The sequence below is a fragment of the Lactuca virosa genome, chromosome 5 (genome assembly GCF_052849685.1).
Source record: "Lactuca virosa cultivar CGN04683 chromosome 5, Lactuca_virosa_CGN04683_v6, whole genome shotgun sequence".
Classification (NCBI taxonomy): Eukaryota; Viridiplantae; Streptophyta; class Magnoliopsida; order Asterales; family Asteraceae; genus Lactuca; species Lactuca virosa.
This window is the reverse complement of record NC_136430.1, coordinates 248,479,401-248,502,663: the sequence shown is the minus strand read 5'-3', so window position 1 is coordinate 248,502,663 and position 23,263 is coordinate 248,479,401. Positions and strand designations below refer to the sequence as shown.

General features: G+C 35.4%; 1 protein-coding gene across 1 annotated transcript; it reads right to left on the bottom strand.

The window, feature by feature from the left end:
- Positions 1-5,908: 5,908 nt before the first annotated feature.
- On the bottom strand, positions 5,909-13,038 carry LOC145115140 (auxin response factor 19-like). The gene is made up of 13 exons (XM_079051335.1): positions 12,439-13,038; positions 12,061-12,179; positions 10,626-10,724; positions 10,468-10,524; positions 10,214-10,369; positions 10,046-10,130; positions 9,879-9,969; positions 9,613-9,777; positions 8,522-8,720; positions 8,292-8,430; positions 6,726-8,197; positions 6,459-6,649; positions 5,909-6,356 (listed from the first exon to the last, which is right to left on the bottom strand). The coding sequence occupies exons 1-13, from the start codon at positions 12,494-12,496 to the stop codon at positions 6,218-6,220; spliced, it is 2,970 nt and encodes a 989-aa protein (XP_078907461.1). The 5' UTR covers positions 12,497-13,038; the 3' UTR covers positions 5,909-6,217.
- Positions 13,039-23,263: the final 10,225 nt, after the last annotated feature.

The following is a 23,263-nucleotide window of genomic DNA, read 5'->3' as shown; positions in this document are numbered from 1 at the left end:
TCAAACAAGTTCAACTCATCCAAGCTACCCGTCTTGTGTCCAAGATACTTGCCAATGACTTATGTCAAATATTTCCAGCCAACAAGAAAACATTGATGAAGGGTAAATTTATTTGGGTCACGTTTACCCTGAAGGGAGAAATCATAGACCATGGGCGTGTTCGGAAAAACTAGCTAGTAGTGGGTAGCGGGTAGCTTGTAACTTGTAGCATTTTGTTAAACGCTACATGAAGTAGCTTTTGGATTTGGAGTGTTTTGTTTAAACTAAACGCTAGAAGCTTGTAGTGCCAAACAAGACTTTCTGTTCAAAACGGAGCGTTTTGTCAAATGCTAGAAGCTCTCAAACGCTCCCAAACGCTCTGTGCCGAACACGCCCCATGTATGGACGAATAGATTTGCATTTGGTTTCAGAAGGGGCTTCAGAATAATGGTCCATTTGAGGAAAACAATAGAGCTTGACGGATAGAGGCCGCAAAGTTAAAAACCCTATAATGAACATCTCCAACACTTCCGGAGATAGTTTGAGCATTAGCGTCGATAGTGCTAGGGTAATAAAACTCACATACTTGTTTTTGGTAGAAGGACTCCGGAACATCACAGAAGGTGTAGCGAAGAGGGAAGCTTTTTGTGAACTGAACAAAATCCTCGATGCCTGAGTCTTGATGTTGAGTTGGGATGACGTCTATGAAGGCGACATTGTTTGCTTGAATGAAAATGGGAGCTTCAGGAGTGTTGGGGCCTTTGATGACATTTGCAGCCGGAGTAAAAACATATAGAACTCGAGCCATGTTGAAATCAGAGGGAAGCTTGAACTCGGTAGCAGAACTTTAAAGAAATGGAGAAGATGATCAGGAGAAGTTTTTCTAAGAGAACTTACTTCGAATTCTTGAGGGAGTTGAAAAAGTGACCTAGGAGAGAGAAAACTCTTATTTATTCAAAAAGCCTCCACCTTTTCACATAATCATTATCTGAGAAGCTAGTAGCGTAAAAATATTGTATTCCAAGATGATGTTACACGTTCTGATCGTTATCCAAAGTTACCATTATAATCAGTGAACTAAAATGTCAGTGAGATACACTATCGGCGGGAATGAACATCGTATCATAAGATACAACGTAATGATAGGTGAGGTGGTGATGTCTCCTATGTGATTATACCATCGTTCATTGACATAGTATTGCGAAGTCTCATCAGCGTATGGTTTCTTACGCTGAATCATAAACTTCTTTTATTAGAAGAATAGGGACAAGAGAGGACTAATGTGTGTAATACACTTTGGTGTTTAAGTATACCCATTGGCATAGAGTGTCAAAGTTTTATTAGTGTACGGCAAATACAGTAAATCATTAACTTCTTTGATAGAATATTTTTAGGGCGAGAGTGGGTAGGTGTGTAATACATCACGGTACATGATATACCCCTGGGCACAGAGTTTTCAAGTTCTCATCAGCGTATGGTATCTTACGCTGAATCATACAACTTTAGAGAATAAAGTTCGGGCAAGAATAGGTTGGTGCGTGTGATAAACTACGGTACATAGTCTAACCATCAACACAAAATTTTCAGGCTCTCATCAGCGTATGGCATTTTATGTTGAAACATAAAGCTTTAAAGGAGAAAATTAGGGCAAGAATGGATTGGTGCGTGTGATAGACTAAGGTACATAGTTTAACCATCGACACAGAGTTTCAAACTTTCATCAGTGTGTGGTATTTCACAGTGAGTCTTTAAGTTTTTATAAGGAAGACTTGTAGGAAAAAAAGTAGGATATATCAATCACGTTGAGGTGACATCCATGTGAATCATAGACAATGAAAGTCGTCAACAAGAGATGGTTTAGTCCTTGTATCATAGAGTAGAGTTGCAAACTAGAATCATAGGTTCACCATTAATTCCTTTAATATGGTACAAAATAAAATAAAATAATAAAGAGTAAAACAAAAGAATTAGTCAAACAAGTAAGTTTTCCAAAAGCGATAACCATGCAGCTTTTTCAGAAAAGTAATAAAGACCGGATCCAACAAATCTTTTGAATTGAAAGATCATTAATGAATTTCTTTTTTTCCAAGATATCTGCTCCTCAACATTTGTCTATAAAAGGAAACACAAACAAGATCAAACATGTCAAAACAGATCATAACACAAGAAGAAAAGAATTCCCTTATACACTGAAGTATTGCAGATGGACTCCAAGCTTCATATTCACCAAGAACAGAAGAGGTTCAACAATGTAGTCTTTGTAACCAACGAGTTATAAGGTTCCAATATTTTTAACCTTCGAGTTATGAGAGTCACCAACACAATACTCGAAACTTACATTCTTTGTGAATCATGATAGAAGAGATGAGGATCATTGTCTTGACAATGTGTTCTTTGGATCTCCAATGGGAAGAGGTGAGGCAGTGAGAGCGTCTATGGAAATTAGTCGTGCCATGCTACCTAGCTTCACTTCATCCCATTGCAACAAAAATAGGTTGCAGGAAAGGGCAAGATGAGTGTCAAGAAAAACAAGTTCAGATACAATTATTCCTTATCTTAAGACGATCGTAATTTGCTCCGAGTCGCACAACCTAACCATCAGCTTCAAGATGAAGGATGTTGGTGCTGAAGAAAAGATGTAGAGCCAACTTCAATGAGATCATCATGCACCAACGGGAAGGGAAGGTTGGACGAGCTGATTTTTTCTCCGAAGGATTAGAAATAATGGTTAGCGTCAAAAAAAAGATAGATGATCCTATAACTAAGAGGTCAAGAGAGAAGAAAACACATAGTAGACATTAGATAAAAACATACAATGTATACTCCTTTGGTAAGATAGGCTAGAAATCTTATTTTTCTAAAGCGAAAAGCAGATTTTGTATTTAAAGCAGCAAAAAAATCATAAATATTATGTTCAGTAGTTCTAGAAAGAGAAGTAGCAAAGTAAAGAAGGCATGTAGCAGTATTTGTCAAACAAAAATAAAATTAAAGCATGTAAATGTCATTTTTCTTGAAAACAATGAGCACGATTGAGTTCTTTGAGTCAATGAATTTTCCTTCATCACAATCGAGATGGACATTGTAACCAACGTCACATGATTGGTCGATGAAGTGAGATTGTTTTAAAGACCTTTGACAAAAGACACATCCTTCGGCTCAATCATTTTCATCAAAACGAGGGATCTTGTTTGCTACAGAGGATTTTGGATTGTATGAAGAAGACATACAACTTGAATGTATCAGAAAACCTGCTCTGATACCACTTGTAGGTTCGTAGATCGGATACAAACAAATTATAATGAAGAACAAAGGATTATCACAAAGATGGTTTTTCACTAATAAAAGTTCTCACAAAGAGAATGATCGCACAAAGCGGTGCACCAAGGTAATTAGGGTTTTACCCTATCACATGATTATATATGATTACAAATAATGGAAATCCAGTTATCTTAGGGATGTAATCTAATCTATGTATAGTCTTGATGGGTTTTGAGCATAACAACATCCTATGTAATCATGCAACCCTAATTGCTTTGGATCTAAGTTTTTCACTAATTGAACATGCAAATTGAATTCCAAAGCAAAACTCTAGATCTAGCATATATAATTCGAAATTCACATAAGAAAAGGGTTTAGAAGATTACCTTGCTTGTTATATAGTAATAACAAGAATTCCTTGTTTGATCTTGACTCTTGAAAGTTTAGTGCCTCAAATGTTGCACCTCTAATGGCTCACAAACACTTGTAGCAAGAGGATGAGAGGAGAGAGGATGGAATTGTTCAGAGTTTCGGCTAGGGTTTGTATGCTCTAAGCATTAGCCGAATTCCCTTAGAGGTGGGGTCTTTATATAGCTGAGGCTGCTTGGGTTTTCAGGTGGAAACCCTAATTTCATGCTTAGGCCTTAAGCAACCCATGGACTCCTCTTCTAGAAGCCTTGGACGAAATCTATAGGGCCTCCCTATAGTTTTCGTCCACTCCTCTTTAAGGAGTCCAGCAACCCATTTTCACAACTATCAATGATTTGCAAAACAGCCCCTGTCCTTTTAATCAGTTCCCTTAATCCCAAAATTAATTCCAAATTAATCTCTGATTAAATACTAATTAAATAATATGATTTCTAATTAATATATTATTCTCATAATATATTAATAAATCATTTATTAACATCTTTCTCCAAAAATCATCCTGTCACGTTGCTAAAGTGAAGGCAACCCAAAAGGATCATGCTACTATCAAATCAAGTACATACCAATTATAGTTATGAGCTTAGACACCTAATCCAACAAGTCTGATCCTAATCACTAAGATTACAGATCAGATATCTATTCTATAATTACAATAATTAACCGACTAATATACAAAAGAATCATGTTGTCACTGGTGTCGTTGATGCTCTAATGGTGTTGGTGCTGGTGGACAACGTGTAAAAGTAGTTTGACTCATCAGATTATAAGATTTGACCTTACACTTAATTTATGCAAGAAGCCCGAAATATTACTTTCCCCAATTTTCCCCTTTAGCTTTCGACGAACAATCCAAGTTTTAAATCACTTATCCAACATCGTCAACATCCAATAGAGTCTAAACTATATTCCCTTGAAGCTCAATGCCTATACATGGTCGAATTACAGTCCAACATCCCATAATAAAATACATCCCGAAACCGGATGTTACACATCAGTGACACATCCGGATCTGAAACTAGCATGATATAAAGTTTTAGATTTATTAATAAGGTTATTAATCAATAAGTTTACTTGTATCTGATAGAAAATCATTTTTAGGTATTCAATTCTCGTCAACAACTAATAGATTGGGTGCAAGATATTGGGTGTGGACTTGGTTACGTTATCATAATAAAAAGATTCACTACTAACCTAATTAATTTTTCTCAGTGCGATTGTGGTGGTACATACAAAAGTCAAATATGGGACGCGAACTTGGTTACATTATTGAGATCAAGATTATTATACAGCTCACCCAGTATGCTCTCATCACTAGTAGGCTCTCATTAACGAGGCTAATTAAAATGTTGTAGGGTGAAAAACATTGGCAATGTTGGTTATTATAATAGCCAAAACATAAACATGGAAGCTTAAACTTTGGATCTTGATCTTGAATTTGATTAAAAGAAACTTAAACAAGAAAGAATATCCATACCTTGTTCCATTGATATTTCCGGATCTTATAATAGGGTTGGTTTTCTAATTGTTCTGAAAACTCTCACTGAAACCCGTAACAATAATACTCATGAATTTCTCTGTGTGTATTTTGTATATCTAATATGTTTATCATCACGTGTTTATATAGACATATGTATAACCAAATGTAAGAGATATTAAAGATATAGAAAATCTGGAATCAAACCGGGAATTCAACTCATAAGATAAACATGGTAAATATTTATCCTAATTTATTGATAAAACCTGTCCACCAACAATTTTAAATAATTACCATAATAATTCAAAAATAATCCAACATGTAAGGGGAATGTATGTAAGAGAGGTGACATGGATTCTTGCCACATGGATGTATTTAGTAAGTATACAAAAGACAAAAACAAAGGTTACCAAACCATATTATCCCACATTTTGGTGATTGCATTCAAATCGAAACTTCATGTTATGCAAGCAATTAAAGAAAAGCAAGAAACCGGCACAAATAATTTATATGGTTTGGATTTTTCGACTTTGATCGGTTGGATCGTAGATCCATTCGGACCACTTGGAATAGTCACACTCTAACACTTCAACTACACCCTAAACCCTTAAAAAAAATAAAAAATAAATCCCATCCTAAAATACTGTTTAAATATTATCAACATGAATGCAAAATTACAGCATGAAGACCATGAACATGGTAACCCCTATGTTTATCCAATACTTAAACTTGAACAACCAAACAAGATACTATCTGTAACAACAAATATTAAGAAAATTGACTTAATTTACGCGATAATCAATTCTCTGATTAAAAGGTTTCAACAGCTACTCATAAGAAACAAGTCTAAAAGCATTTATTTGTACAAATGGATAATGACATTTTCTGTACTAATAGAAACAGATATTCTAGAACTAACAACTCCTCCTTCCATTTCTCTCAAGATTGTGGATCCATTAATGGCTAAATAACTCCCAATCCACGTCTGACTAATGATATAACAGTAATTAAGAAGAATTTCCTAGAGGTTAAAAGTTCGAAATCCAACTTTCTTTTTTCTTCTTTTTTTTTTTTTTTTTACATCTTTCCACCACCGGAACTGCTGCAAGCTTGATTTGGAACAACACCATTCCCGCCAAAATCACCATCTAAGCTCATTTGTTGGACTTCTTGAGGAGATAAGATCTTGATGCAGCGTACACAGTTGACAAATTCTCTGAAAATGCATATATGGGAAAATCCAAATCCAAAATTGTTAATATATAGACTAATAGTATATGATACATATTTAGTAGATTATATGATATAGTGAACTTACTCCCAAGGATCATCCCCAACAAGGAGAACATCATTCTCATGATCCACATAAACAAGTTTCCACCCAATTCTTTGTCTATCCTCCAGTTGACCTTCAATACCAAATCTTCGAGCAAGGTCTTGTTTAAGATCATAATACCCTGAATATGCACTAATATCAATTGACCTTCCAACTGCTCCTCTCTTGTACACCTACACCAATCCAAATAACACTTTTAATTTTAACTCCCAACACTGTGTTTCACATGCCAAAATAGAATGATCAAACCTTGGTATACGTCCGCATTCTCTGAAACGGTTGTGGAGGTGGGGCCCACACACCGCCATTTAACAACCCGCCATCATTTATAGTCGAATCAATGGAGTTAAAAGTGATATCAGGAACACCAAACGACTGAGAAACCATGGAAGACGAAAGCTCAGGTTGAGTATCTTTCGTAGGGTTTTCATAGCTTGAAATCATTCCACCTCCCCCTGAACTTATATTATTTTGAAAATCTTTCATTCCTTTTGTAATCAAAGGGTCAGGAATCATGGATGCCATTTCCACCCCAAATGGGATATCTGGTATTGAATCATTTTGAACTTCACCATCTTGAATTGTATCTCGAAATGGCAATGCTTGTGAAGAATTGAAAGATATTTGATTTTGTGAAAGGCAAACTGAAGTCGCTGATGAAGAACTATCTAAATAATCCATTTGGGGCCCACCAAGATTGTGTAAATACGTCTGTGGAGCTAAAAATCCTTGGTTTTGAACCTTGGAAACCTCCACTGAAGGTTTCACATCCGGCTTTTGCTGCAATTTACCAAAATTGCCATTCCCTGATATCATTTCCAATCCACTTGTGTTCATTCCAGAACCACTGTTCATCATCGGCACCACCATGGAGTTGTTCGTTGAAGGCGATGTGGAACACGATGGAATGTCATCACTGATTCCGATTCCGGTTCCGGTTCCAGTCAATAAACTGCTGCCATTTGTCGCGAGGTGATTTGTTTGCCCTGTAACTTTTGGTTGCTGAGAAAGATGGGAAAATCGAAAATTGTGTTCGTTGTTGTTATTGTTATTTCTCATTGTTTGTTGAGGGAGTGTTGTGATTGGTGCTTGCGAGGGTATTTCGGTCATTTGGGTGGTTGGAATCGACCTCGGAAAGCTTTGATCTTGTTGTGCTAAAAGTGATTGTTGCTGTTGATGAAGCTTCTGTAGAAGTTGAATCTGATTTTCCGGCATCTTTTGACTAATTTGTTGATCGGGAAACTGGTTGTTTTTCTGTTGACTTTGGTTGACCACCACCACCGCCGCCGCTGCCGTTGCCGCCGCCGCCATCTGTTGCTGTTGAAAGTTTTGTTGGTGAAGAACATTTTGAGACTGAATTTGGGTTTGATTGATTGGATTTTGTCTAGTGGTTTGTTGGGTGAGGTCTATGAACTGTGGTGGCTGCACCATCATGGTGGGGGTGGGTTGTGGTGGCTTTTGGTGGTTGAATTGTAGGTTGTTTTGAGTGAGTATTTGTGACGATTGCAAACCTAACTGTCGCGAAAGATCTTGTCCATTATAGTTTTGGAGAACAGATCCTGTTAATGGGTTTAAGTAATTAGGTTGGACTTGGATTTGGTTATTTTGTTGCATGCTCATCCATTGAACTAAGCTTAATCCAGGATCCTTCATGGACATATCTTCACCAATCCATGGCATTGTTCTTTTGTATATGTTGTCAAGATCCAAGGATTCATCACCTGTCAACAAAACGAAAGGAATCAGATTCCTTCTAGAATGATCCATTCCATTAGAAAACTAAACAAAAGGAAAATGATGACATGGCAATTGTACCTAACATCCCTTGTCGTGAGCGCTTTGGTTGATAAAACGGTGTTGTCGGGCAAATGAAAAATGGAGCGGTAACCGGTTCAATTTCCCAAACCGAAACCCGGTTTCGTCTTTCCCCTGCAGTCGCCTCATCCCAACCGACCTTCACTCAAAAATCAAAATAATAAATTAATTATAAATTTATAGATTTATAAATTTAACCACTTTATTTAATAATTGAAAATATGAATTACCTGTAAGTTACGCCATTGAGAATTTTTCCATCTAACGCCATCGAGATCACTGATACCTGTAATTGTTCCCATATATCTTCTTGTTCCGGACTCTTCTGTTTCAAACATCATCCGGAATCGCATTCCAAGAGATATTTGATTACTGCAGACGGATTTGTAGTACTTGGCTAACGGAATCACGAATTCCGACGGACTTGCCCTGGTTTACAAGATGAATGAAATGATGAAGCTGAGGGCATTTATGTCTTTTGTTTTATTGACATGAGTCATGAATCACGAATAGCAATGTACTTTCTTTGATTTGTTCATCATATCATAGTGCTTTGAGAAATGGGTGAATCTTGTAAAAGACCTTATGTTTTGTGTTTTTTACGGAATAAACCTCAAATTTATTTTTTTGCCTGAAAAAGACCTTGTATTTTTTCATTTTTTCCGATCTGGCCTTTTTAGTCGTTTTTTTCCAAAAAAAGGGGAAATTGTCAGAAAAGTCGCAATATTTTCGGAAAAATTTCACTTTAGTCCCAAAATTTATTTTTTGAACAGAAAAGTCCCGATTATTTGATTTTACACGATAATATTTAATTTCCTGTTAAAAGAAAAAAAAAGGACTTTTTTGTTAATTTGAGTCGAAATGAAATAATCGGGACTTTTATGTTCAAAAAAAAAATTTGGACTAAAGTGAAACTTTTCCGAAAATATTGGGACTTTTCTAACAATTGCCCAAAAAAATTGTAAAATATGAGGGGTTTTTCAAGAAAAACTAAAAAAGTTGAGGGTTTATTTGGAAGCATTTAGAAGGTTGAAAAAAAAATACGAAGTTGAGGGCTTTTTCGGAAAAAATGAAAAAATATAAGGTCTTTTAAGGCAAAAAATAAATTTGAGGTTTAATCCGGAAAAAACTCAAAATATAAGGTTTTTTATGAGATTAACCCTTGAAAATTTTACCAATGTCATTGAAATACAAAGCAGTTTTCACTTCTATACCTTTAATACAAAGAAGTAAAAGTAGGATGATATAATGAATAAATAAATGAAAGTATGTTACTATTTCTTGCATTTTTTACTTAACTTATTTTAAGTCAATTAATTACCTTGGATTATAAAAAACAGTGAAAGGACTGTTGTTTGCAGCTGCATGAGCAGCAGCAGCCAAGATTCCAATATGCATACTATCACTTGACAAAACTGAGGATGATAAATTGGCTGGTTGTCTGTTAGCTCTTCTAATACCCAATAAAAGCTGTTGCTTTTCATCCCTGTTCATAAATATGTAACATATTATTATTATATAATACATGAAAAATAAATAAAAAATGAATAAAGTTTTGATATGGTAAATTGGTAATGGCATTATTACCTTATAAACAAGACCGAATCTCCTGCAAAAAGCCTCTTCCCACTAACAAAAAGACTCCAACCAGTTGTGAGCAAGTGTCGTTTCGGTTGCCCTGTATTTCAAAAAATAATTTCTTTCAAAAAAAAAAATTTATTATTTTTAAGTTTTTGATTTTAATATTTGCTTACCACGATAGATATGACGAAATGTCCATACATTGTCATGTAAATCCCTGGCCACTAGTTCTTGTGCAGGTGGTTGCATTGAAAAATCCTATTAAAAAAATATTAGTTATAATTACATAAACCATAAAATGTTTTTTATATTTTTATCAATTAATAAAAAAATATACTCACAAGTGATGGAAATATTTTTTCAGCTGCTCTACGAGGAACAGAAAATCCTCCATGAGTACTTGTATCACTTGCTGTTAAAGTTTTACAAAAAAACTCAGTTTGTGGCTTGTGTGCTTTCATTAAAAGATCTGACCTCAATAACGCTTCTTTATCAAACTGCAAATAATTGTAAATATTAAATAATTAAATAATTATATATTTTATTTAATTTGTGCCAAGTGAATAACAAATATTAAAGTTATTTAGAGCCATACTGAAGGAACTGGCTGAAGGGTCATCTGAGCATATACTTCATCTGTTTCTGTATCAGCCTGAAAATAAATTTTTTTTGGAGTTAATTATATAAACAAATAAAATATTCTCAAGTACATGTTTTTTTTTTGTTTCAAAAAAAAAATTGTATTTGACTTACATGCAATGTGACATTATGAAGGATGCATAACAATTTTGACTGAAGATTTGGATAATTTGGAATTTGTGCATCCACATCTTTCTTCATAGATGCAGCAACCTGAAAACATGTATTATAAGTTATAACGAATTATTATTGATAAAAATTACATCTATTTTAGTAAATTAAATTGGGTTCATTACAAGAAATAACAATCTACTTTCATTGATTTGTTTAGTATAACTATAATCAAAATCGTTAATAATCTTGTACATAGAGGGCAATTAGGTAATTTGAGCTCGAAGATTTATATTGAGAAGGAAATGACACGTGGGGCCCACAAGAAAGCATATCATATGGTATTTAACTATTTATTAAATTTTTGCATCATAAAAAGACAAAAGAAATCAAAGCTTTAATTAGTTGAACTTGTGGTAATAAAGAGAAGTTGCAGAGAAGAAAATTCCATCTCACCAACCATAACCATACCATGTGCATCTAGCAATCCACCATTAATTTCATTTATTCTTTTATACCCTTTTGTAATAATAGAATATATTTTTATTTATTTATATGAGAATATAAGTTTCCTTTACCCTTTACCGTTGAAAAAAAAAATTACATTTTCCTATTGTTAACAGAGAAATTCAACATCGATTTTTTTTTTCCAAAGTGTTGTCGTTTTCTCAAATACTTTGTAAACATAATTATCCGAAATCACTTTATCCATACATACAACAAGTAATATGAAAATAAATAAATAAATAAATTCTTACTTTCCTTAAACTAGACATGTTTTTTTTATGGGTGTAACTTAATATACTTTTACAAGGCAAGTTTGTTACTTCCATTTTTAGAAGTAAATCGAGCTTGAAGAACAAAAAATATTGAAACATGATATATCATAAGTAAATAATAAATACCTTTTTAGAAGATGATATTGTAAACTTTTACCATTTTTATTATTCCTTAGTACAAACAAATATTCTTTTTTCCTGAAATAATATTAATTTTGATTTTTTGCAACTCCATTACCAACAACCCACTGTACAATGATTTCAGAATTGATATCGATCTCGATTTCCTCTTTTTCTTATGCATTTATTAGTTGTAAATACAACTGTTCTAACCAAAATGCTAGTGCTCTATCACTATCCTCTGAAACAAAAAATTTATAGCAACTTATCCATTAATGGCTAATTTATGGCCTGTAAAGTTTCCAAGAAAGTACTGCTTGGGATAGTTGTACGTCAAGCATCAATTGTTGTACATTTTCTAGATTTGTGAATGGGTACCAATGGAAGAATTTTCTTCTAAGAAAACTTTATCAAAATTGCTAACGTGAATGAAAATGATGGAAACCTAGGAATTTGTTCGAGTATTGGTTCATGTTAGTCTACATAGGCGCATGATAGCAAAAGCTTAGGAAAGCGAAAATGAAAATGAGAATTGAAACCTGTTCGCTGTGGCCTTGTGGAAAATAGACGACGTGGGTCCCAGCCGCCGGTAAATTGACCAGAGGTCCGGCGCAGGCTTGCCATAGCTCCGGATTTATTAAACGATTCTTCTCTCCAACTATTACGAAAATACGAAAGTAAATAAAAGAAATTACGATTGAAAAGGAACTTTACTAGTTACTACATTTTTTAATCTATAAAGTTTCATAAAAAAATCCAATCGGTCGGAGATTTAGAAAATTTCCAGAGAAAGGAATTGAAATCGCTATGAAGGTCCGATAAATTAGAAGAAAAATCATTCAAGTGAAACTAGAATTTCAAGCAAACTTTATGTAATGGATAAGTATTTAAGATGAGAAAGAGGATATTGAGCTGACCTTCGCCGGGATTCGCCGTAGTTAAAGAGGATCCGGAACTGTTTGCCGGTGTTTTCATTGCTAGTTGAAATAAAATCGCCGGCTGACGTAGTCTTATAATTAATGTCCAGAGAGCCCCACCGCTAGAGATCCATCGGAGCTTAGGCTTACTATCAATCAAATCCGAAAGATGTTTGACTGACTATACAGGCTTGTTATTCCAGCTGCGAAGACTGCTCTTCGGAGAAAACGCCTAAAATCGGATGACCGGCGGTGGTAGCCGACGTAACACGCCGGAAACAGAAAAACCAGTAGACAAACCTAATATTAAAAAACACAAAGTTGCCGGAAAAGGTGGATGGGGGACAAGATGAAGACCGGAGACGCTTTAATAAAGGAGAGTTTGCCAAGTATTGCAGGGACCAAATGCTGCACCTTTGCCCCCTCCCCTATATCTCTCTCTTCGATCAATATCTATCTCTCTCTATAAAACTTTGTATGTATATATCTGAATCTCTCTCTAAAAGTTTTTGTATGAATATGTCTGATTCTCACTTTCTCTCTCTTTCTTTCTCTTTCTTCTCTTCTGTGTCTGAAAGCAATCTTTCTCTCTCTGCTCAATGGGGAGACTCGCCAAAGAAAGGGAAAGGGGGGCTCTCAAGGTTGACCAGACGGGGTTATTTCTGTAATTTTATATTTCTTTTTTAAATATTTAATAAATTCATCTACTTCATTAACTACTTCATTAACACATTAACTACTAGGTTAATAATATAAGCAAAATCCAATAATAATTTTGCTGATTTTATTTTGGATGTTATTATATATAGTTCATTTTCTCATATAAAAAATCAAATATAAAAATACAGGTACAACAAGAATTTCGGAGTATGTATAAAATTAGCTTTTATTTTCTATCCTCAAATTATAATGTGTAAATAATCAATAAATCGTTACAAATTTGACAATTTTTCCATTTATATATATTTCAAACTTCTTTAAAAGATTTAACTAAAGGTTTTATTTGTATTTAATTTATATAAAATCAAATAATATATAACATGTTATTTGTTAGACAGTGGCATGGTTGCTTCTCGCACTTTCAAATTGTATGTTGAGGCAAAACTTGAAATGAAGCTTTGGCTCTGATAGTAAAATATATAATCATATAAATAGCTAAACTTCTAGATAAAATTGATGATGTGGTCGATGATATACTTAAAATCTTTTCGATCGTTGTTTGTAGATCAACGATTGTGAACCTACATTTGATCAAATAATCAGAATGATCGACCGACGGATCTCAATAAACATTAGTTTTGGCCATCTAAGATTCTTTTGCAATAATGTACAACACAATCAATTTATTGGTCTTGTATTCAAATTTTGGTGTAGTAACTCTTTTTCGTCTTAAGTTCTTCATATCAACAAGGGGATGAGGGGGGAGGGATTGCCAAAAAATGAGGGGGAGAGGCCGGTTTAGGGTTTCTTGTGTGAGTCACCTAAAATCCTTGGAGAATCCATAAGACAACATTTTGTTAGAACTTTCTCATGAATTAAATGAAAGTGAACGAACTTAATTTAATTTCCACAATACGATAGTTTTTCAAGTTGCTTAATTATGGGACCCTTGTATAAGTTGTCTGATTTTAACTGATAGAAAACTTATTGTGAATGTATATTTGCATTAATAGACGGGATTTGTGGAAAGTATTTCACCGCATTAACCAATTAAGGGGTTGTTAGATAAGGGTCTAACCAGGTCCGGTCAGACGTTTACATCTGACCCGATCCGGTCAAGGTGTTTGATGTGAGTATCTTGTGCCTTTGACCCGGTCCAAGAGCTTTGACTTGGTCCTGAATTGAAAGAGTGTTTAACGAGTCTATTATGTGTGTTTCTCATTTTTTTTCCCTATGCCTTCTCCATCGAACCCACTACCATCGCCTTCTACATTGTCTTCGTTATCTAGCTCCTTCCTCCATCGAACCTCCCTCATCCGACCTCCATGTGTGAGAAAGCCAATCAACATGGATGTTCTTTAATCAACATTCTTAACATATAGTTCTTCAATCAACGATCTTTTTCTTCGAATTAGGTCCAATAGGTTACAAATACAGTGATTATAGTTTTCTTTGGTAGCTGATTTGGTGAGGAGACATGTTTCACCTTTATACTCTTCACTGCCCCTCTTTACCATTCCAATAAACACCATGTATGTTATGTTTTTAGCATTCTATGTAACGACCCAAAAATCAAGGGTAAAAATTTCATTTTTAATATAGCTAAAACATTAATACCATTTATTTCAAACATTTCAAGTCATCGTTAAGTAAATCATTTATCAGAGTACATCCCAAAATCATTCATTGCGGAAATCATAGGTGTGTGCACTGCGATCAATCCGAGCTCTTCTTTTCCAAATCGATGATATCTGATGTAATGCCTGTGTTTCTAGGCTAGGCATTAATATTGACATTATAGTCTAGGTTAACCTTTGTAACTCATTTTGAAGAAATGAAAAGGAATTATGTGAATATTATGTGAATTATGTGTTTTATGCTTAATTATTAGGGTTTAATTAATTAAGAATAAAAATGAGCGTCAAAATTAAATATTAGATGAAGCAGATATCTATTAAGAAACTTGTAGTGGGCGTGACAAGGATTACAGATATATAAAGAATACCGAAATCCGAGTTATAACGAAGAAGTTATGACCTGTCGAAGTTTCGCGACAAAACCGGCACGGGGCCGAATGTCGTAAAAAGTGAGTTTTCGATAAACTACTTTTTGGCCTTAGTGATCTAAACGAAACTCGTAGTGTTCGGTAAACCGATAGTAGGTATAAAAAAAACGCCTAAATCTGACTTCGTATGACGAAGTTATGATTTTTCGAAGTTTCAGCTTAGTAGTAGACAGCTAAAAACTCGAATTTTAGATCGAGCGATTTTTAACCGACACGACCTAAATGAGAATCGAAGGTCTCGTCATTTGTAGCAGAACGGTAAAAAGACAGACGAAAACGGACGTCAGATGAAGAAGTTATGAATTTTTAACGGATTTCCTGTCCCGGTCTGTTAAAAATAATAATATAAAAATTAAAGTCAAAATTAGCCGACGAAGTCTAAACGAAAGTTGTAGAGCGTAGTTTTACCTACGCGTGCATATAAAGAACGTCAAAAATGGAGCTCGTATGCGAAAGTTATGTATTTTAGAAGTTTTGGCGCGAAAACCGAGGAATTTCGCATAGGTGGACTTCGGCCACGTGTCCTCGCCTCGCATGTGCCACGTGTCCGAAATAAGGCTGAGTCATCCGAAATTCTGCTGCGTCATCCGAGGCCACCTGTCGACGCGTGTCACCTTCTCCTCGGATCGAAGGCTCGGCCAATCAGGAGCTGTCTCGTACCCTTCTATGACGTGTCCGAGCTTCGCAAATGGTGCCACGACTCCGAGCCTCGGACTAGACCGCGGTCCAATTAGAGGCCGACACCGAGCCCTTCGCACGCACAGACCATGTGTGAGCACATGCGCACCCTCGCCCAGCTGCTGCCGTGTGGCCTTCGCTCCTGATGCCACCTGCCCTCGCATGCTGACTCCTCCCTTCTAACCGACTTCGGACTCCCCTATAAATAGAGGGCTTGCGAGCCTTCTCGGGTAGTTTTAGAATTTTGCCATATTTAACCCCTTTCTTCATATTTTCTTCATCTTAACATTCCCCAAAGCCCCGGTATCGATTATAACCACCGGAATACGCCACGAAGAGCCCGAGAAGCCCAGAAAATTTATCTTTTCGGTTTCGAAGCCCGACCCTCGCAGAGCCCGGTTTCTGAATAAAACTCCCGGTTTTTTTAGAAACGAACGTTTTAGGAAACGAATTGCTGCCCGATTTTCATCAAAACATGTGAGTCTATAGTCACTTTCATTTTACACATAGATATGAAGTATTTACCTTATAATACGTGTTATGTGTAAATATATTAATTATTATTTGAGGTGACTGTTGAGTTGATGTTTTATACAAGTTTTAAACTGTATAAGTATTTTTATCTACAAATATGTTGGGTAGAACATGGGTAGATAGTTGGTGTGTGATAAAATAAAGTGATGAGAGGCCTCGATGTGATTTGTGATTCAGTCATCTAGCGGAGTTTGGATGACGACCACGGACTTTCTAGACAGTCCAGTGGGAAACATTAGCAGGCCCACAACCTATAGGTGTTAATGAAATTGGGTGTTTATTCGATGTACTCCATCCCCCTCATGGTTGCCTTTAGGACATGTATGGCTGAGGAAACCCCTTAGCAGTAGTGTCCATCCCGATGATATTCTTTAGGCTAGGTCCCTTGTGATAAGTGTTTAGGGACGTAAAGTGAGGATAACGGGAACGGGTAATCAGGGTTATTGTTGATTGGTGAACTTAATAAGTTTATTATTACTGTGGGTTGAAAACCCTATATGCTCACCAGGCTCCCTAGCCTGACCCACTCAGCTTTTTATGTTACAGGTAGTGGACCCCGAGCATAGTCGGAGGACGATGAGAGATTTTTGGATTATAGGCCAGTAGTTGTATATAACTGTTGAAAGGCTTATAATGTCTTGTTTATGCTTTTGGTCTGTATTGGTACATGACATCCCGAAGTTTTGATATTAAATGAAATTATATATTTCTTAAAGAAAGGTTTTGACAAACTTTTATCGTATTTTGTTTTGGGGACCAATTCCGCAACATCTTTTATAAAGATTTCTCTGATTTGATTTTAAAAAGCATAAATTAAATCGGTCTTTTCTGGCCGAGAAATTAGAGGATGTCACAGTTGGTATCAGAGCATTAGTTTAAGCGAACTAAGAAATTGTAGGATTTCTAGACTTAAACTTAGAATGCTAAGTGATGATTGTGAGATGAATGTCTACCATATTTTAGACACGAGCACTAGTTTATTTTAGGAAAGATGCCTAAAATGCCCTTATGTGCTAAATGCTATGTGTTTGCCATGTATGCCATTATTTGTTCGGATCTATGGTCTGTTGCCGACCGGATCTGGAAACCTTATGTGTGTAGGATTCTAAGCGTATGATTACGAGATTAGAACTAACATGTAAACGTTTCAGAGTGATAAGGGAATTGAAATGTCTAACAAGGATAAACACCTAAATTCGCCTTATTCGATATATAGATTGTAATGGCAAGAACTCGTAGTGGAGTTGCAAATGCAAACGGAAACAGGGATCAACAGCCTCAACCTCAAGTAGTTGAGCAAGTACCTGTTGTAGGAGCTGCACCTGAGCCAATGACGATGGCTGGGGTACAAGCAATGATGCAGATGATGTTAGATCGCCAAATGGAGGAGACCAGGCGATTACTACAACAACATAGGGAAGAGACTACGATACCCGTATTGAACAGCCCGTATTGAATGAAGGGCAATCAGTAGGAGGGAACTACAGTGGGACTCTTGGTCAAGCCAACCCACCGATAGTTAGACAAAACAACCAGGATGGAGGAGTTGATGGACGCGGGTGCAAATACAAAGATTTCATGGCATCTAAACCGTCGTGTCTATCTGGAAGTCCGACACCGGTGGAAGTCATGAATTGGATCTCCAAAATGGAGACGATGTTTGAAAGTTGTGAGTGCAACGACAAACAAAAGACCGCACTTGAAATTCCCTTTTAAAGTCTGGTGTGTTGAACTGGTGGAAGTTACTAGCTAATTCGATGCCCAAGGGAGAAGCTAGTAAGATGTCTTGGGAAGATTTTGTGGTACAACTGAAATTGCAGTACTGCTCTGAGCAGGATCTTCTGGAAATTAATAATGAGTTCCAAAATTTAAAGAAGGGAAATATGAGCGTTACTGAATACGCTGCTAGTTATACGGAAAAGATGAAGCTCGTTCCTCATCTAGTTCCAACTGAACTCTCTAAGGTCAACAAGTTTGCCCTCGGATTACCAGCGGACTTTGGTCTGATAGTTAAGCAAGCAACCACTTTGAAAGCCGCCATCTTGGCTGCTAAGAATGTTGAGGTTCAGATCAGAGAGAAGGGTCTGGAGAGGGCAGAAGTTGGTGAAAAGAGAAAATTTGAAGGAACTTCAGGTTCCAATAAAAAGAACAAGTTCTCGAAGACTGGTTCAAGAAAATTCGGAGGAGGAGCTGAAGTGAAGTGGTGTGAGAAGTGCAAGAAAAAGCACTCTAGGAAATGTAGTGATGGGGTGACTTGCTTCAAATGTGGAAAGACTGGGCATTATGCCAACGTGTGTTCGTCCGACAAGAGGGTATGTTTTGAGTGCCATGAAGAAGGGCATGTTTTTAAAGACTGTCCGAAGAGGAAGGATGCAGCAAAGCCCAATCTTCCACCAAAGCCGTGTTGGATTAATGTCTAAGTCCATAACTATATTTGGTATGTACTTGACCCGACCTGGCATGGTCCATTTGGGTTGCACTTCACCGGCATAATTTATATGGATAGTCTTTTGAGAATAGTATATTTATGATTTATATTAATATATTATAAGTTCTAATATATTAATATGGAATCATATTATTTAATTAGTATTGATCAAGAATTAATTTAGAATTAATTAAGTGATCAAAAAGAACTAATTAAATATGGACTCTTATATATATGGAATGGGCCAAGTTCATTTAGGTTGGGCGAAGCTTTCATGGATGGTCCATGGAGCTTTTAACCCATGGATCCTATGTAAATGAAAGGTCATGGGTATTAGGGTTTACATGGATGTAACCCTAATCCTCCATAATATATAAAGGGGTCATTGGCTCACAAAATTGGCACAAGTGTGTGAAAATAAGAGTGGGCCGATTTTAGTGTGCATACATATTCTCTCAAGTTCTTCCAAGGTGTTTTGGTGATTTGTGATTCCATTTGAGGCTTCCACACTATTGGGGCTAAGCTCTTAAAGCTTGAAGACATCAAGCTACATCAAAAGGTATGTCATCTAACTAGAACTTTGTAGTATAGGTGCTTCATAATATGCTAGTTAGGATGAAACCTTGGAATAGTTAATATTTGCATGTATAATAGAGAAAACATAGATCCAAGGTTTATAGGGTTGCATGTACACCATAGGAGTGTTGGAATGCTCAAAACCCAACAGTGGTATCAGAGCCATGGGTTGTTTTCTGTTATATTGATGCAAATGTTTTATTTTCAAGTTGGAATATGGAAAGTTTCATCATAAAACACCATTAATTCCATAGGTTATGGAATCCAAAGATTTTCAAGAATTACAAAACTTGCCCTCAAGTTTTGGAATTTGAGAAAAGGTTTTTATGAAAAAAAGAATTGAATTCTAAAACTCTTGGGTTCATAACTTAAACAATTAATTAAATGGTTTTAATTTTGAGTTTAATAATTGGAATTATGATGTTTTGTTGAATAGTTCAAATTAACTCTTATGGACTTTATTAATAGTTAATTAAAGCGTTTAATTAAAAGAGTATTATTAAATCCATAAATATATGGTTTGAGTTTAATTAAATTAAAAGTCTAGTTTAATTAATAGATTAAACCATCAAGTATTTTAAATGTCTAAAATACACCCTTATATTATTATAATATTAAAAGTTTAATATATTATATGTATAAGAGCAAGTCGTCTTACCATTAGTAGGTCTCATTCACGAAGCCGGTCTATAAGGGGGTATAAGGTTGTTGCCTATAAAATGGCAGCTTAATGGGTGTCCACTCTCACCCACCGCTTCCTTGACTGGTGGAGGGTCGTTAGCTGAACAGGTAGGACAAGGACTATAATTCTCCCTTCATTAAAAGTATTAATGATAAATACTAAGTAACTAAACCTTTTATTAATTCCCAATCTTAGTTACTTAGGAAAATGTGAATAAGATGCTAATCCATGAAATTACACTTTGCACTTTGTTTAAACCGTTAGTGGAGCGTGTGTGGTTAACCGGCACACTAACCTTGATTTAACAAGGTAGGCAAAGGGTAACTTAATGTTTATCATAGTATCGGTGGAGCGTGTGTGGTTAACCGGCACATCGATTGAGGGGTAAATATTAAGGGTACCAAGTATATTTGCATGGTTATTCACACCTTGTTTTGTGATCCTCGGCATCCCAGTCACAAAACCTGAAGGGCACACTCGAGATTGAAACATGCCTTTGAAAAGTTCAATGAATCTCAAAAGAATCTAGGAGTTTCAAAACCAATTAAAACCTAATAATACATTTCGTTTATCTTGGTGGAAATTGGTGAATCGTCATTCACCTACCTTCAAATATTTTATAGCTTGGATTACGGCATCCCTTTTCCAAGTTATAAAATAGTTTGCTGGGTCCTAGCCTTAATATTTCATATTGGGTGTTATATTAAGGACTTTAGATCAACTATCTTGAATATCTCCCAAAAAGATGTATGGTTCAGACATCTATGATCCTCCCAAATCTCTTGGAACTTTACTTCCTCTACCTCCTCCAATTATTCTCCCTAACCCACAACTTCAAGGTCACTCAAGCCCTATTGGCAAGCAAGGTCTATGTGTGATCGCATCTTGGAGATGAAGTCACATATTGACAAGTCGGGAGAGTTGGGTGTCAAAATCTTGAGAAAGTTGGTGGTTCAATCACTTTCTAAGTCACATAGTGAATTCCTTTGGGACTACTATGAAACAGACTATGACATGACCCTTAATGATCTTATCTATTTGCTTGGTGCTGCTGAATCAACAATAATTTGGAGCATTGGGAGAGCAAATTTGATTAGTAGATCAACTTCCCAAACTACCATGGACATTGACAATGGTAACATTGGATATCTAGAAAAGCCTTCTCTTCCCAAGGAAAGGGATTGACCATAGTCAACTAGGTTGACCAAATGGTAAAGAGAAAGGCTAAGTCTGCGATAGTCCCATGTACCATTCCCAAAGAGTCCCTATGTTTCTCTTGCCAATGGAAGGGGCATTGATTGCGAAGCAGCCTATTTACTTGAAAGATCATAAGGTTGATCAAGTCAAGAAGATTGACTCTACTTCAGTTAGAGCCCATGTCGTGATCTGTCACATAGTAGTCTTTCTATTGTTGGATTAATGTCTAAGTCCATAACTATATTTGGTATGTACTTGACCCGACCCGGCATGGTCTATTTGGGTTGCACTTCACCGACACAATTTATATGGATAGTCTTTTGAGAATAGTATATTTATGATTTATATTAATATATTATAAGTTCTAATATATTAATATGGAATCATATTATTTAATTAGTATTGATCAAGAATTAATTTAGAATTAATTAAGTGATCAAAAAGAACTAATTAAATATGGACTCTTATATATATGGAATGGGCCAAGTTCATTTAGGTTGGGCTAAGCTTTCATGGATGGTCCATGGAGCTTTTAACCCATGGATCCTATGTAAATGAAAGGTCATGGGTATTAGGGTTTACATGGATGTAACCCTAATCCTCCATAATATATAAAGGGGTCATTGGCTCACAAAATTGGCACAAGTGTGTGAAAATAAGAGTGGGCCGATTTTAGTGTGCATACATATTCTCTCAAGTTCTTCCAAGGTGTTTTGGTGATTTGTGATTTGCATTTGAGGCTTCCACACTATTGGGGCTAAGCTCTTAAAGCTTGAAGACATCAAGCTACATCAAAAGGTATGTCATCTAACTAGAACTTTGTAGTATAGGTGCTTCATAATATGCTAGTTAGGATGAAACCTTGGAATAGTTAATATTTGCATGTATAATAGAGAAAACATAGATCCAAGGTTTATATGGTTGCATGTACACCATATGAGTGTTAGAATGCTCAAAACCCAACAGTGGTATCAGAGCCACGGGTTGTTTTCTGTTATATTGATGCAAATGTTTTATTTTCAAGTTGAAAAAAAAGGAAAAAAAAACATGACGTTTGTCAAATTTTAAGATAATTACTTGTTTTGTGAAAAACGAATTATTTGTAAAATTTGAATCATTTGTTATATGAGTTGAATTAGGTCAAATTTAGTAAAAGATAAAATGATATGATTATTTTATTAGTTTTAAAAGTTTGATCTAAATGTTTTAAGGAGTTACATATTTTGTCATAAAATTTTGGAGCTCAAAAGTTTTTTTTTAAAGTTGTGATCTTAAGGGTTTTTGAAACTTCCATAAGTTATGGATATGAATGTTTTTTTTTTTAAAAAAAAAATTGATTCAAAGTTTTTATGGAGTTACAAAATTTGGTGTTAATGTTTTAAAGAATTCCATAACTTGTTCTTAAGTTATGGAACATGGAAAGTTTCATCATAAAACACCATTAATTCCATAAGTTATGGAATCCAAAGGTTTTCAAGAATTACAAAACTTGCCCTCAAGTTTTGGAATTTGAGAAAAGTTTTTTATGAAAAAAAGAATTGAATTCTAAAACTCTTGGGTTCATAACTTAAACAATTAATTAAATGGTTTTAATTTTGAGTTTAATAATTGGAATTATGATGTTTTGTTGAATAGTTCAAATTAATTCTTATGGACTTTATTAATAGTTAATTAAAGCGTTTAATTAAAAGAGTATTATTAATCCATAAATATATGGTTTGAGTTTAATTAAATTAAAAGTCTAGTTTAATTAATAGATTAAACCACCAAGTATTTTAAATGTCTAAAATACACCCTTATACTATTATAATATTAAAAGTTTAATATATTATATGTATAAGAGCAAGTCGTCTTACCATTAGTAGGCCTCATTCACGAAGCCGGTCTATAAGGGGGTATAAGGTTACTGCCTATAAAATGGCAGTTTAATGGGTGTCCACTCTCACTCACCGCTTCCTTGACCGTGGAGGGTCGTTAGCCGAACAGGTAGGACAAGGACTATAAT

Coding starts and splice junctions, on each gene's coding strand:
- LOC145115140 (XM_079051335.1), bottom strand. CDS start 12,496: ATGAAAACACCGGCAAACAGTTCCGGATCCTCTTTAACTACGGCGAAT. Junction 10,131..10,213: donor AAAAAATATTTCCATCACTT/GTGAGTATATTT, acceptor TTTTTTTAATAG/GATTTTTCAATGCAACCACC. Junction 9,970..10,045: donor ATTTCGTCATATCTATCGTG/GTAAGCAAATAT, acceptor TTTGAAATACAG/GGCAACCGAAACGACACTTG.